This window comes from Cimex lectularius, unplaced genomic scaffold (assembly GCF_000648675.2).
Source record: "Cimex lectularius strain Harlan isolate CLEC.00 unplaced genomic scaffold, Clec_2.1 scaffold177, whole genome shotgun sequence".
NCBI classification, from domain to species: Eukaryota; Metazoa; Arthropoda; class Insecta; order Hemiptera; family Cimicidae; genus Cimex; species Cimex lectularius.
This window is the reverse complement of record NW_019392787.1, coordinates 13,298-28,719: the sequence shown is the minus strand read 5'-3', so window position 1 is coordinate 28,719 and position 15,422 is coordinate 13,298. Positions and strand designations below refer to the sequence as shown.

General features: G+C 32.4%; 3 protein-coding genes across 5 annotated transcripts; all 3 read left to right on the top strand.

The window, feature by feature from the left end:
* Positions 1-279: 279 nt before the first annotated feature.
* LOC106660905 (ER membrane protein complex subunit 2-A-like) lies at positions 280-4,753 on the top strand. Its single transcript, XM_014383940.2, has 7 exons — positions 280-436; positions 2,480-2,593; positions 2,664-2,958; positions 3,028-3,184; positions 3,984-4,079; positions 4,193-4,290; positions 4,357-4,753. The coding sequence occupies exons 1-7, from the start codon at positions 424-426 to the stop codon at positions 4,436-4,438; spliced, it is 855 nt and encodes a 284-aa protein (XP_014239426.1). The 5' UTR covers positions 280-423; the 3' UTR covers positions 4,439-4,753.
* Positions 4,754-6,918: 2,165 nt separating this feature from the next.
* Positions 6,919-10,825, top strand: LOC106660866 (BTB/POZ domain-containing protein 3-like). Its single transcript, XM_014383873.2, has 7 exons — positions 6,919-8,086; positions 8,995-9,342; positions 9,404-9,537; positions 9,614-9,818; positions 9,875-10,037; positions 10,091-10,401; positions 10,459-10,825. Exons 2-7 carry the CDS (start codon positions 9,229-9,231, stop codon positions 10,804-10,806), a joined length of 1,275 nt encoding a protein of 424 aa, XP_014239359.1. The 5' UTR covers positions 6,919-8,086; positions 8,995-9,228; the 3' UTR covers positions 10,807-10,825.
* A 157-nt stretch (positions 10,826-10,982) lies between these two features.
* LOC106660865 (BTB/POZ domain-containing protein 1-like) lies at positions 10,983-14,466 on the top strand. 3 transcript variants are annotated; one of them, XM_014383872.2, is made up of 8 exons: positions 10,983-11,038; positions 11,295-11,410; positions 11,467-11,584; positions 11,657-11,805; positions 11,859-12,063; positions 12,122-12,284; positions 13,623-13,951; positions 14,008-14,466. In XM_014383872.2, the coding sequence occupies exons 2-8, from the start codon at positions 11,358-11,360 to the stop codon at positions 14,356-14,358; spliced, it is 1,368 nt and encodes a 455-aa protein (XP_014239358.1). In that variant the 5' UTR covers positions 10,983-11,038; positions 11,295-11,357; the 3' UTR covers positions 14,359-14,466. The 3 variants fall into 3 exon arrangements, with proteins under 3 accessions (XP_014239358.1, XP_014239356.1, XP_014239357.1); XM_014383870.2 differs by having other exon boundaries at positions 11,458-11,584; positions 14,008-14,465; XM_014383871.2 differs by having other exon boundaries at positions 10,992-11,032; positions 11,458-11,584; positions 14,008-14,465.
* Positions 14,467-15,422: the final 956 nt, after the last annotated feature.

Sequence of the window (15,422 nt, the reverse complement as noted above, 5' to 3'; positions counted from 1 at the left end):
AACTTTAAAAAAGTTATGTTCATGAAGGAAAATTGTGTCTAATTTTGGGTTCAACTGGGGGATATATTCTTCAATGAGTTTACACTTTTCCCACAAAATGACGTCAAATATAACGGTAATAATTTGATATAACTTGCTTTTCGTTTAAGAAAATCAAGAATCCTGACTAAGAAAATAATTATAAACGGATTAGAACACATATAACTATATCATTTGTGATAAATCTGAGCTTTCAAATTTTACTGAGTACATCGGATCACAGCTGTCCTGTGTTGAAATAGTGATACCGTACCTGAACGGTATAAATAAATATTTTCGAAACCTCTCCTCGTCCAATTTAAACGTAAATTATAGTTGGACAATTGATGAGTTGCTTCAAATATCAAAAATATCAGGAAGCTAGGCCCAGTCAGCGATAGAGGGATGCATTGGTCAGGTATTGCAAAAATCATATTTATGTTGATATCTATCTCGCACGAGGCACACTTTCACCATGTCGGCTTTTAATTAACGGGCTTATTTAATGTAAAATCGTAAAATTCTTTAGAGTACGTGCCCATTAAAATAGACTGTAGCAGTTTGAGTCGGTAACTATATCAAGTTGATTAACTCCAACAGCATCCTCTTGGAATATGCATGAATTATGTAATATTAGTTATATGTATGTTAATTTACAATGTATATGCATAAGAAATTCTAGATTGATTAGCACTAAGCTTACAACATAATACAATAGCTTAGTGTAAATTTTGCTTTGTCACTGGAAATGTGTTAAGTAAAGTTTAAGAACTTTAGGAAACAGGATTTTTTTAATGTTTATATTTAGCGTATGCATATTCGTACATATTACAAATGTAATCATAATGTGTTTTTTCACTCAATCACAGAATTAACTCCAAACGCTGTTTCACACTTATACACTACTATAACGGGAGGAATGGGAACATTCACATCATTCCGGCATACTCCCAACATATTGTTTGGGTTGGAATGGAATGCAGTAGTTTAATCGCATTTATGGTGTTATATAGGCCTATAATGTAAAGAAGAAATAGACTGCAATGGGTTCATACAATCAATATTAGAAGAGACTGACAGCGAAAAAAAATTTCAACTACTTTAGAATGAGTGTGCAACCATTGGATGAATGACATGAAAGAATAAAAGATTCTTTACGGCGCCGCAACACATCCTTTAAAGAATGTATCCTGGTCTATTCAGATGTTTGTAGTTATGGCAAAGACAGTGTCATCCATATTTGACGTGTTCTTTGTGGAACACTGAAAAATGAACTCAGAACCCCAGAAGAGAACTGTCTTTGGGCACTGGTTCCAGACATGTGATTCGTTGAATGCTGAACAAAGGTTCGCTGAATCTCAACTAGTTGGATGGGTGCTCGGTTATTCACCGAGCAACAATATTCAGTGCTCGCCATGCTCAGATAATTGTCAGTTTTCTTGTCCATTTTAAAGTGTATGAATATTCATGAAGTAGCCATGCTCTCAGCATCCACACTTCCGGTAATGAACCGTACTGTATGTAAATCAACTATAACCATCAATCAACAGTTATTATTTACTTCTATTTACCGCTATTTATTTTTCAATAATAAACGATTCCTAACTTGTATAGATGTATTAATGAAAGAACAACATAGTGTTGTTTCTATTGGTTAAGAATGGACATAACAGCCTCGGAGTTCCTCGATCAACCTGTACCAATAATTTGGAATGCTTCTCTTCTGAATCATAAAACCCAGAAAGAGTTTTTTTTTGTGTGGAAACGGATCGAAAGTAAGATGGGGTAACAGTACTCTGTGACTGAGTTTGTAGCCACTACACAAAACAGTAACCAGAGCTTCACTGTTGTCCATCACAGTTGGTAAGTTGAGGACTTGCATGGCATTTGGCGAATATTCGCTGTTGCTGCACAAACTGGATGGTTGTACAAACCCTGCATATGTGCGTACATAGGCACACTATCTGGCGAATACCAAGACAAGCATCTCGAGGCTTGGCAAATATTCGGCAGCAATTGGCATTCAATGAATATCGCATGTATGGAGCCACCTTTAGATTTTTTAAAATATATTTGTACAAAAATACTCCAGTTTCTTCCAAAAAATCAGAACAGGGAAAAGATTTGCTGCTGTACTGGAGCACAATTCTCATATCGGGTGGCATTCGTACTCACTCTGTGTGTGAAGCCAAAGAATGACATCCTACAATTAAGTGGGAAACATGGAACAACTTTTCCCTGCATGCTGGACAAATTGGGCTATGGCCCAAAAGTTTCTTGAGTCAGCCGTGTAGGGCCAATGAAGCATGAAAAAAGTGTATTTGCATTTAATTCTACTAAATCATTTTAACCATGAATAAAATTAATTCTGTTCACTTATAACTCAAAATCATGTTAACTGGTTTTTAAAAACTTTAAACAAGAATAGTCAGTTTTTAAAATTGCCTTATTTCATTTAAAGACGCAAGGGATCTTGTTAGAAAATGGAGAGAAGACAACGAAAGGAAAAGTGAAGAGCTGATAGAAATCTGGGAAGATATCCTTAGAGAAAATGTGCACAAACTGGGTGACGAACGTAAATTAAAGTTTTTACTTTTATTCACATCCAAAATTTCACAATATTTATCATTATTCTTTTCAAATAGAATACCTGATACTGGAACAAGTATGTGTTGGGGCATTGGATTGTAACCGGATGGACATCGCTGGCGACTGTCTACAAGACCTTTCAAAGCATTTCCCCGGCAGTCTGCGTGTCCACCTTTTGCAGGCTTTGCACCTGGAGGCTGTTGAAAGGTATGATGAAGCGTTGACCTTACTCGACTCGATAATCAGAAGGGACGAGACAAACCCAGCACCAAGGAAAAGGAAAGTAGCCATCATGAGGGCGAGATGCAATTACCAAGAAGCTATAAAGGAACTCACGGAGTATTTGAAAAAGTACTTAAGATCCGACTGTTTTATTTTTTGATCATTATGAAATTTATTTGTTTAACTGTGCCCTTTTAGATTTATGGTAGACCAAGAAGCATGGCAAGAATTATGTGATTTATACCTTATAGAACAAGATTATGCCAAAGCAGCTTTTTGTATGGAAGAATTGATTCTTCATAATCCACATAACCATCTGTTTCATCAAAGGCTAGCTGAGATCAAATTTACGCAGGTAGTTAATATTCTGTTTTAATATTGTAATTTAATATATATAGTATTTTTATTTTGCATTACTCCAATTTACTACTACTGTACCTTTCCCAGCAATCAATACTTAAGAGGACTACTTTGTGACAGTACTTGAACTCGACTCAAAAAACTATAGACAACATAAACTACTCAAGGGACTACTTAACAGCTGATCAAACTCTCACTACAAAACAAACTCCAAATGAACACATCACTACAGATTTGAACTGTGGGGTTCAACCAAGTACTCCAACCTCCAAAGAAACCAGTCACTACAATAAAAAACCATTAAACTATTGTCCAAGCTTCCTACTTTGTATCCAGCCTTACTATCCATACAGACCTTCAAATTCATTTGTCCTTGAAACCGCAAACCCTCGAACCTCGTCCTAACATCTTTCTTCCCAAACTCTTCCCGACAATCCTCACATGGCTAAAGTGTCTGCCAATGGCCTCACGATTTTCTCCTTAGTGTGGAAAGTGAATAGTGTTATGCTAGGATTGAAAAATGGATTGCTTTTAATTACTCTTAATTCATTTTTAATTTTTCTCTTTTTCACTTAAAATTCATATAGCCAACAAAAGTTCCTTGTAGCACTCTAGTGCTGTTGTAGCATAATAATAAAACCAAACAAAAATTTGTAATTCTAAATAAAATGGTACTAATTAAAAGGTTAAGTTATATCTTATTACTTTAAAAGAAGAAAACTTTAATCACTTTGAGTATTCTCTTTCACTTCAATTATAACGAAAACAGTAAATTTTTAATATTTTGCTTACAGGGAGGTCTGGAGAATTTTGAAATTGCAAAATCGTATTATGCACAAGCTTTGAAACTAAATCCAGACAATATGAGAGCCCTCTATGGTCTATACATTGTAAGAAGCTGCATTTTCGTATTATTTTATTTAAATAATTTTTTATTATGTAAAATGGATTTTTTTACAAGAATTATTGTCTTTTTCCTAACTGTAATTTTTTTTGTATGAAGACGATGTGTAACATTTACTGCTCACCCAAGTGCCCATCGTCTAAGAAGAAAGATGCTGGTAATTTAATGGAATGGGCTTTGAATGAAGTTCGTGATAGGTAAATCAAGATTAAAAGCTGTAAAATATCTTCTTTTTAAATAAAAATAATTATAAATGTTTATAGGTACAAGCAAGCAAAAATGGAAAAGAAATTGGCCTCGATAGAAGCAATGATGAGTGGGCTGCAGATCAACACCCCTTCGTGAAATTTACACTCTTCACACTGTTGTTTTATACTTTTCAATTCACACACTTCATTGTTAATCATATTGTTTAGCTGAAATTTTTTCCTTGTTATTTATTGTCAACTTTAGTAGAAATAGATGTAATTAAAATTAAATCATTATATGAATTGTTTTATAAGTAAAGTGATTTATAATTATACAATTATTGGTGTAAAATCAAGGGCTTTATGTGAGTTAGATTGTTTTTGTTCATTAAATGGGGTTGTATTAAAACCAAAAAAAATGTGGTGGAAAAATATTTTATGTCTATTAAAACAAGATAATTACTTTAGTTAACTTTTACTTGGTTACTTTAGTTACTTATTAATTGGTCAAGCGGACCACGAAAAATAGTGATTTTAGTTAACTATTACTCATTTTATTAACAATGTTGTTTAAACTTCTAAATTATGGAATTGTATTTTTTCTTTGATATTTGCTAAATGATTTCAAAACCAGGATTAATTTCTTGCTATAATTTTCTATATTTTAATTGTATTTTAAAAACTTACCATCTTTTCAAAAGGAATGTAAGCATTTCCAGGTAGAAAAGTGTCTAGATGGATTTTTTATAATTAAATAGATCAAATAAACATTTGAAATAAAATGTTTTTTTAAAGAGTAATCTAAAATAGTAATGCAATGTCAAAATATATTTATTACACAAAAACAAGTGTGTATAATTCCATGGATGATTTGTTTTCAGTAACAAGTTCCTGCAAGTTGAACTAAATACAAAAATGACAGGTGCAATGAGTATATTAAGACAAAGAAATCATAGGCTTTAACTTTACTAACCATTATATCCAAACAGTTTTTGCCTTTTAAGGATATTTTTTAAAAATGTTCTGCATGCTTACGAAATAAACAACTAACAAAATACAAATTAATGGTTGATCTGCGAGTAAGTGAATACATGTTAAACTTAACTCTTTATCACTACTGGGCCTGTGCCCTGCTACTGTTGCAGGTTTAAATATCACTCAAACATACTTAATTTTTTTGCCATCTTCAGAGAGGAGGATGATGATGGGGATACTATTTAAGCACAGTTCCCAAAGCACCTCACTTAGTTTATTGTACTTTTCCTAGTTCCTTAGTCTTGATCCTAATTTCAAGAAATAATAGGTCTTGCTGCAATTCTTTTTGTTTTTGATGTATTCACTACTTTCGATATGACCTTTTTAAATGCTAATGCTTTTAGAGCTGCCTTGGCTGTCTTATAAGGATTTTGTTACTCTGTGTAACCTCATATTTTCTATGGCACAAATGATGATTACATGTATTTCAGCTAGAAAAACCAAGGTGCCCTAATGAATTGGTGTTTATTATATTTTGAGCATCAATTTCAACTCAAAACCATCAAATGCATCGACAAACAAAGGTAACTCTGACAACTGCAAAAACCTTAAAAAAGAGACTTTACTTAACAAAAAACACAGATCCAATACTGAAGACAGATCCAACAGAAATGTTGAAACGGTCTGACAGACTAATTGGTTAGCTAGACAGCCATTGATAACGACAAAATTACAAGTGGAATTGGACACTTTTATCATGAATATGAAAAAAAATGTTTTATTTAATTTTTTTTAAATGATTTTATTTTTATTTTTGTAGAGGGTTCGCAATAGTAGAGGTCATATCAATCCTCAAGGTGGGGGGTCAGTGTTTTTGAAAAAAAAAATGTCAGATTAAAATGGACGGCTGCTGGATTCAAACCCAGGACCTTTACCTTACAGGGGTGAGTGCAATGTCTAAACCGTTGCAGCCCCAACACCCCAACTCAGTCTATTATATGTTTTGGAAAAAAAACAGTAGAATCAGAATTGCCATATCCATTTGATATACGGACACTTATGATCCAAAGGCCACATATGTGTCCAACATGCAGAGAAAGTTACTCGGTGTGCCCCATTTAATTGAAGGGTGTCGTTCCTTGGCTGCATATAGAGAGCGAGTATGAATGCCATCCAATATGAAATTTGAACTTTAGTTTAACAGCGAAACTTTGGATCTGCTGTTCCAATTGGTGAGAGAAATTGATATTTTTATACATATATATTTTTATTGTAATTAACGTTAATACGGTTATATAAAATGTTTGATGATAGATTTTGTGTTGTTTTGTGAGAATGTATTTACACGCGTGAATGTGTAGTCCCCCATTGGTCCTCAATTAGACTAGTATTCATAGTTGCTCATATTTATAAAGTATATGGAAAAATATCCATTATCCCTCCATCAACCTTTTTTAGTGAATAGCTTGTAAATAGAAAATAATGCATTTAAAGACTAGGTTAAAAACTACATTTGTAAGGGTTGAAATCATTATATTATTGATAGCCTGTTATAAAAAGATAAAACAAAGTAAATAATAGTATAATAAATAATAATATAAATTTTTAACTTTTCTGTGTTAAGTAGTAAATCTTTCTTGAAGTTGATTAAAGTTACTTTTGACAATATTTTTATTTCCTACTTCGACTGATCAATGTCTCCCTTTCTTCTGCTTTTTCTTCACTGTGACGTTAAAGATCTATTGTGGAATTGACCCCCCAAACCTCGAAAAGTGCTCACTACCCTTAAGGTAGTTTAGCATTTTCCGGGATTTCTCTTTGTTTATTTAGACATTAATATTGCAATTCAAATGGTCTGTACCATTTCCACCATGTTTTGTAGCCACAAAGGACATTATACAAGATTTCTGCCTCTTCAAGCTGGTATCTCTCCCAGTTTTACAATTGTTTTGAGGCGGAAATTGTACAGGTAACGGCCAGTATAAAAGCCTATTATTTTCTTTTATTATTGCCTACTGAGAGAGAGGTAGATTTTTGTTTTCGAGGAACTTTGATTGTTTTGCATCTGGAAAATTCATCCAGTGTGTGTTCTTTTCCCTCCATCCCTTTGAGTCAGTTCCACTTTTAGCATGCCAATTTACGACTTTGATCCAAAAGGTGTAAGAGCTGCTCTTGCTAGTTTGCCAGCAGTTCGTTACATTCAATATCCATGCATTCTGGTACCAACATCAGGGTCATAAGATGTATTCCCTGAAGTTGGAGGTATCTTAGGCATTCCCAGACTAGCTTTGAATTGGGGGTGGAAGAGCCTAAGGATTTCATTTTCTGCTTGGCTGTTTATTTTAGATTTTATCGACATTATTTAGCCTTTTATAAACATATCCAAATCCTACCATACTTGAATGGTCCTTGGCCTCCTACTTTTCCTCCTGATTCATTTTGATCTGCATTAATTCGGTGAATTTTATATTGTGTTCTTCCATAGCTATTGTATCATACATAGACCTAGATGATTTAGCTGCAGTTCAATGCTTCTTAGACCACAGAGAAATGCATTTTTTAAAATTTATTATTACAGGGTTCAATGTGTATTTAAATAATAATACGAATCTGAACTGTTAGTTTGATTTGAGAGAAAAATTAACATTTTATCAAAAATAACGTAACTAAATGAATACTGAAGCAAACAGTGCTAAAAGTGGGTGCATCTATTAAATCATATGATTCTTTTTGCAGCATCCAACCAAAATTAACACTTTCATTTTACTTGACACAAATAAACAAAATCACATAATTTCTTTCACCATTAACATATAGATTGGTTAATTCAGTAAGTATATTCTGACTTTTTATCTTATTTGTCATAATCATGTGTTCTTTAAGAAAGTCAGGGATAACAAAAACTGCTTACGTTTAGTTTAATAGTTACATATGTTTTCTCTTTAAACAATTGTATTTTTTGGCTTTTTTTTGCTTATTTAAGCACTTTTTTAAATAATTTACTGATGATGACGGAAATTGTTTAAAATTGAAATTATTTGTATTGTGGCAGTATTTCAACATTTATAGCATTAAATTTGCAGTGTAAATAATGTAATGACTCTGAAGGGAATGGTTTATGATCCAAAAATATTTTCTACAGTAAATCCTTGCACAAATACATTATTAACAAAAATATATATGTTTAGTTTCTCTTTTTAAGTGTTTAGATAAGACTAAAAATTACTGTTTGAATTGTTCTATTAAAAATGTTTACCGACATATAAAAAAAATTTCAAGATGTAATTAAAATTTTGAAATATAAATTAATATATAATTTGATATTAAATTCACTAATTTCATGGTCCGCTTGACCAATTAATATATTACAATTAATTAAGGTTTTTAGTTGAGATAAAAAAGTCAAAAGTCAAAAAGTTGAAAAATGGCAAAAAAGAGGGAAAATTAAAAAGGTGGGGTTGAGATGGGAAGTTGGTGTCCGAGTGGATCGAGGTCACGGTAGCTCAAGTGGTAGAGCAGCGGCGAATCTAGCCGAAGATCGTGGGTTCGAATCCCGCTCGTGCCATTGACTTTTTTATCTCAACTAAAAACCTTAATTAATTGTAATATAATTTGATAGTTACTTATCATTTTGGTCCGACATTCCAACCCAATGAAGATAGGCGACCAAGATGATATGTAACTACCAAATTATCACAGTTCACATGAGGAAATGTCACAATAAATTATCTTTGACAGGATTGGGACATTAAGAATAATCCAGATTTAGTACAATCAAATGATTAATAAGTTTGATTTAAACAAAAGGAGATGTTTTAACCACCTGTAACAAACACATTTCAAAATACAAAACCAGTTAAACATAACACAGTGCAGATGTAACTAAGAAAAGGAAGATACCTTTGAAATACGTGAACTTGGTGTCATAAATCAATCATTGAACTATTGTCAAGATAAAGAAGATTTAAAACAATGAGTGAGTGGCGCAGTGAACTCAAAACATGGGAAGACAAAATCAATTATGTTTTTAAGAACAAACTCTTTACCGATGTGTCATTGATTGCAAGCAAAAATGGATCTACTGAGGTTTACCTTTCTTAAATTTCCAAAAAATGTTTGTTGCTCATATTTTCAATTTATATTTCAGGTCTTTCCCGCTCATCAATTTGTCCTGGTCCTGGCAAGTGATTACTTTGAGAGCAACCTTAAAAAAAAAGGGAAGACTGGTTTTGAAATAAATTTGAATGGTACAGATCCACAAGCTTGTAAACTATTACTAAAGTTAGTTTTCAATTTATACTTGAATTCTTTTAGCTTGATTTTTTGATACATATATACATACTTGATTGTTTTTTAGCTACATCTATTGCAATGAAGTGACTTTAAGTTCATTGAAAGATTGCATAAATATGTATGAAATAGCTGATAAGTTTTCTTTAACTGATCTTAAGGAAATTTGTTTGGACTACATAGAGGATAATATCAACATATCTACATGCTGTACGATTAAAAAATTTGCAGAAGATAATGACATGGAGTATCTTAATATTCTTTGTACAAATGTAAGCGAGTTATACAAAATATTTTAAATTATTAGTTATTGATATATTATTTACAGAAAATCCAGACACAGACCAAAGAGATATTAAGCAAACCTAATTTACCGACATTGAATACTGAAGCAATTTTAATGATTTTGGACCAAAGCATGTTAAATATTATAGAATATGATTTATTTAAAGCTGTTATGGCCTGGTTAGAGCTTAAAGGGGAAACAAAAGGTATTAATTATTTTATACTTTATTTAAATAGTACTTGAATGCAATTTTTTCAGGAGAATTGGATGAAGAATTAACCAACACTATAGTTAAAAAGTTTTGTTTTCTCAACATGTCTGCCCAGCAGTTTGCAGAAGGGCCTGGGAAGAGTAGACTGCTTACCCAAAAGCAATTTGCTGCTGTTTTTAGCAACATCACAGGGGAAAAGAACAGCAAACCTTACCCAACAGGTTTCTGCACAAAAATAAGAGATTCATATCAAGAACTAAGCTTTGAAACATCTAGGTTTAAGTACCGAACGGAGCCAATTAAAGTTGCATCTATATTTTTCACTGTTGACAAGACCATTTATATAAAAAATGTCCGGGTAAGTAAATACTCTTAAATTCCAAGGAATGACAAAAAATATATTTAATTTTTTAAGCTTCTTTCACATATTGGTAACAACAATGAGAAATACAAAGAAAGAGCCACAGTGAGAATCATGCAGTGTGCCGGCGAGCAGTTCTGGGATTGGAAAAATGTAGCTGAGTATACAAACAATCTCGAAGTCCAATTTTCAGACTCTTTTTATATCAATTTTGATGAAAAAGCTATGATTGAACAAAACACAAGGCATTCTATAACTCTTGAGTTCAATGAAAGCAATCTTTGCAGAACAGTTGATCTTCACAAGATAAAAGTCACTGCGAATGAAGTGGAGTTCTCATTTTCAAAGTACAACAACCAGCCCTCCAGTCTGCCAATTTCATCAATTTGTTTTGATCAATAAATCATTTGCACATCCATAATTTTATGTATTTGTATTGCTCTTTGACCTCTAATATAGCCATATGATATAAATTTTATTAATCAAAATTACACTTTTTTGAGTTGACATTAAATTTCAAACACTTATTTTTTTTTTTAAACTGACAAATTAATTTGTTAAAAGTCTCAAAATTGTGAACTTATTTTGAAAAATTCCCAGAAGTTTAGTTTTTGTTTTTAGGAATTTGGTACACGTAAGAATATATATATGTTAGATAAGTAATAGGATCATCTGGTAGAATATAGAAAATGCCAAAATCAAAAAATTGACACGTGTTATTTTTCGATTGTATTTTTTAGTTTCAATCATTTTTGAATAAAATCATACAATAATATCTTCAATAGAAAATTAATTGATATTTATTTTACTATATAAAATTGTTTAATGTATTAATTTTATCTCATCATTTGACTAAAATAATATTTACACATATTTTGCTATTTTTCCAGCGTTTAATCCAATTTGTCTGAATCAATTTTGTTTCTAAAGCCCATTTCCTTCAGCACATTAAAATGAGTTTTCCAATACATCCTTCTGCAATATGTACTTCAGATGATAGTATTAGGTACTGATTTAAATTCAACTTATTACATATACTTAATCCCATGTAAGCATTGGCAGGCAAAATTACTGTTGGAGAAAAAATAACATTTCATGGGGCAGTAAACTTTCCTTCTTATTTCACACTGGACTTTTGGCCGATATTAAAATAACAGTTTTCGACAATAGATCTACAAAGGTTACAAAACTATACATTATAATTAATCTTTAGAAATAAGGAAATTGAATTATAAGAATCTTATTTGATTAGAGCTTCGAAGCACACCAGTTACTTCTAATAATTTCAAGTGAAGTCTTTGAAGAAATGCTTTTGAAAAGAGATGAAAATGGATTTATAAGACCGATTCTAGAACTCAAAATACCTGAAACAAATCCAGTCATTTTTGGTCTATTTTTGAAGTCAGTGTTGGTCAACCCATTTATTAGAACAAATTTCATAGTCAACTTTTCAGGTTTTTATATTGTAAGTCACTTGAAACTGAAAACATGCCCAAAGTCCTTGAGGTGATACGTTTGGCAAAAAGATTTCTAATTTACGACTGTGAAGAATATTGTATAGAGTTCATAAAAAAAGAAGTGAATCACACTAACTGTTTTGATATTTACTATTTTGCACAATCTTATGATCTAGAAGTCCTGTTGAATATGTGTACAAAGGCAAGATTATGTTTTTTTTTGGTTTTTTCCCCTCCAATCTTAACATTGTTCTTTTCAGAAAATACAAACTGAAGTTAAAGACATCCTTAGTGAAAAGAATTTCGGTATGTTGGGAGTTAATAATATCTTGACCATACTTGAACAAAGAGTACTGGATGTAAGAGAAACGGATCTTTTTCTACTTGTAAAGAAATGGCTAGAGTTCAAAGAAGTTAAAGAAGGTACAATCATTTGTGACACCAAAATGGATTCTAAAATTAATTTTAAAAACTTTAAATAATTTTTTCTATTTATATTAATATATTTTTTAAATTAAATATTTAAATAATATTATTAATTTTTAGCTTTTAGTATTTACTAAATTAATAAGTTCACAAAGGTATAACATTCAGTAAAAGGCATACGAGATGGCTAAGGCTCCCAACCTCCCGACTAAACCAGCCCTTTGACCCTAAAAATATATTTAAAAACATGATTTTAAAAAAGTGGCAGGGTCAGTGGGCTGGATTAGCAGAGAACTCTCACATATCAAGAGCACTGATATAAGTGGACCTCGGAGAATTTTACTTTTAGAAGAGGGGTCATCCTCACCCAATTAAGAATAGGTCATATATGGTCAACAAATGAACTCTTACTTTTGGGCAAAAACATGCATATGGGTCCATTCAGTATTTAGAGAAAGTTCGCTTGTGTCTCACTTAATTGAAAAATGCCATTCCTTGACTCCAAGGAATACCACCCAATATGAGAAATGTGCTTAAGCACGGCAGCAAGTATCTGGGTCCCCCGTTTTGTTTTTTAGAGGAAACAGTGATGTTTAATTGTATATAATACTTATAGATATCTCGTCTTGCATTTCTTTGGTTGAGACTGAATGTATTTATTAGTGTGAATGTTTAGTGTGAGAGGGCCGATTACAGAATATTGAGTACCCAACCATCTGACAATTTGTGTAGTTATAAAATAAGTAAATGGTGGTCCTCCTTAACTGAGGAATGGCATGTAAATAGAAAAGAATTTATTTAAGAGAGAGGGGACTGTGGTGGCCAAGCGGTTAGAGCATCCAACTCATATTTCCCATATTGGTGATTCTGGGTTCAAATCAGATTTCTTAGCTAGCCCATGGATTTTAAATTGTGAATAATATGGTGAAAGTATTATAACGTCGTATGCGTACCCAATGGGTAGTTTGACATTAAGCCCTCTTGTATGACATTAATGACTTTTTACTTTTTTACATACTTAAGAATAAGTGAGAGTGGGTTTGGATTTCCAAACCGGTTGCATTAGGGGCTGAAATGGCCTAGGCTGATAGCACATGGAGCCCAACCTCAGTGCTGGGATAGACAAGACCAAGGTTGGAACCCGGATTTCCAACATCTAGGGTGGGTGATTCTTGAGGCCTGCCAGTAATTTTTGTAAAATACATAAAAGCTGGAATTGCCAGTGATAGGCTTAGCTCTGTACACATGCATATGTATGTAGATCCAGAATTGAGTTTATATAAATCAGTTATCAGTATAACATTCAGTAATAACAAGGGTGACAATTTTTTTTAGGCAAGGAATGGAGAAGAAATGCACAAAAGGATGTACTGAAAAACTTTTGCTTCTTAAATATGACACCTCATGAATTTATTGATGGCCCCGGTTCAGCGGGTTTTCTAACTGAAAGAGAATTCAATGGGATTTTGAGTGCAATTGCAAGAGACCGATTGTTTCCATTTCCCGAGGGCTTCAAAACAACTTGTAGAGAAGTTATTGGAGAGTTAAATCTCATGACGGCATGTTTTAAGGGTAAAACCCCTTTTGAATACACTATATTCACTGTTACTAACTGTGCTGTGTTTTTAACTGTTGATCATGATTTGAATATCACTGGAGTTCAGGTCAGTTCTGCTCTAAATTCTCTCCACGGCTTTAGCTAATTGAAAAATGTTTTCAGTTTTTCTGTCGAGTTGGGAAAGATGGTGAGAAATATAAAGAAAGTGTTGTGATGAGATTGATGGACTGTGAAAATAATGAGAGCTTCTATTGGAAAATAATGGAAGAAGCAAAGTTTATAGGATTTGTCGAGAGTTCAAAAAAGTTCAACATTAATTTCAAACAGCCAATGAGCCTTGCACATGGAAAGAGATATTCATTGACTATTCAAATGAACGATCCATATCCTTATCCCACTGTAGACCTTTTGGATGTATCTATGAAATCGAATGGAGTGACATTTTATTTCTCCCAGTATCCAAAATTATCATCGCTTCTACCAATATGTACAATCCAATTTCAATTTGTTTAATTCACTATTTATTTTCGGGCTATGTATGCAGGCTTATCATAGATTCTGGGAATTTAAAAAATGTGAAATATATAAAAGTACAAAACTGAATGTTTAATGCTGTTGATAGATATAATGTTAAAGTAGTAGTAAAGAGAAGTAACAATAAATTCAAGACTAAATTTCTTAAATAATTAATAGTTAACAGCTTAAGTAATACTTTTTTTAATATTTAACAAATCTTAAACTTGCATACACAGAAAGGAAATATAAAGGAAACATTGTTTTAACAGTGCTTTTCTTTGACAATAAATCATATCTATAATCGTATATATAAAACAGTTCCAAGACAGACTGACAGAAAGGCATAGACCAAACTGCTGGGTCTAAAGGGCTGAAATTTCGACAGTGCATTCCTATAATGACATGGATAGCTGCTAAGAAAGGATTTTTTGAAGTTGCATCCCTATGCATATGAACAGTTCTGTTACTGACTAACAGACATGCACAATCCAAACCGCTGGATCTAAGTCCTTCTAAAAAGATTGTTCCTACTCCCAGTAAGTTGTTTTCAACAATCTGGAATTCGAGCTTATAGCTCATCATCAGGTTGAAGGAGTTCTAAAGCCACGTCTCTCGACATAAATTGTAAAAGATATACTTTTACAATTCATGTCGAGAGATGTGGTTGTAGAACTCCTTCAACCTGATGATGCTCAAAATCCGGATTGTTGAAAACAACTTACTGTGAATAGGAACTATCTTTTTAAAAGGATTGAACACTGCACTCACTCCACCATTCATCATCTCTATTAATTTGCTGGATCTAAGGGCTGAAATGTCGACAGTGCATTACTTTAATGAAATGAATAGCTGCAAAGAAAGTATTTTTTAAATTCCTACCCTAAGGGGACAATTTTTTACCATGAATAGACTGAGTGAACTGAAGAAGAGAAGAATTTGTGAAACGAGTCATTATATTAGAAAGCTATACTAGCACTCTGCATTTCATTAGAAAGGTACATTAAAACAGAGTCCTGCATTTAAAGATTAAGATTTAAAAACAAATGAAAAGTTTAACTTTA

Coding starts and splice junctions, on each gene's coding strand:
- LOC106660905 (XM_014383940.2), top strand. Junction 2,959..3,027: donor CTCACGGAGTATTTGAAAAA/GTACTTAAGATC, acceptor GTGCCCTTTTAG/ATTTATGGTAGACCAAGAAG. Junction 4,080..4,192: donor CCCTCTATGGTCTATACATT/GTAAGAAGCTGC, acceptor TTTTGTATGAAG/ACGATGTGTAACATTTACTG.
- LOC106660866 (XM_014383873.2), top strand. CDS start 9,229: ATGAGTGAGTGGCGCAGTGAACTCAAAACATGGGAAGACAAAATCAAT. Junction 9,538..9,613: donor GCTTGTAAACTATTACTAAA/GTTAGTTTTCAA, acceptor ATTGTTTTTTAG/CTACATCTATTGCAATGAAG. Junction 9,819..9,874: donor TTAATATTCTTTGTACAAAT/GTAAGCGAGTTA, acceptor TATTATTTACAG/AAAATCCAGACACAGACCAA.
- LOC106660865 (XM_014383870.2), top strand. CDS start 11,358: ATGAGTTTTCCAATACATCCTTCTGCAATATGTACTTCAGATGATAGT. Junction 11,411..11,457: donor ACTTCAGATGATAGTATTAG/GTACTGATTTAA, acceptor ATCCCATGTAAG/CATTGGCAGGCAAAATTACT. Junction 13,952..14,007: donor TGAATATCACTGGAGTTCAG/GTCAGTTCTGCT, acceptor AAATGTTTTCAG/TTTTTCTGTCGAGTTGGGAA.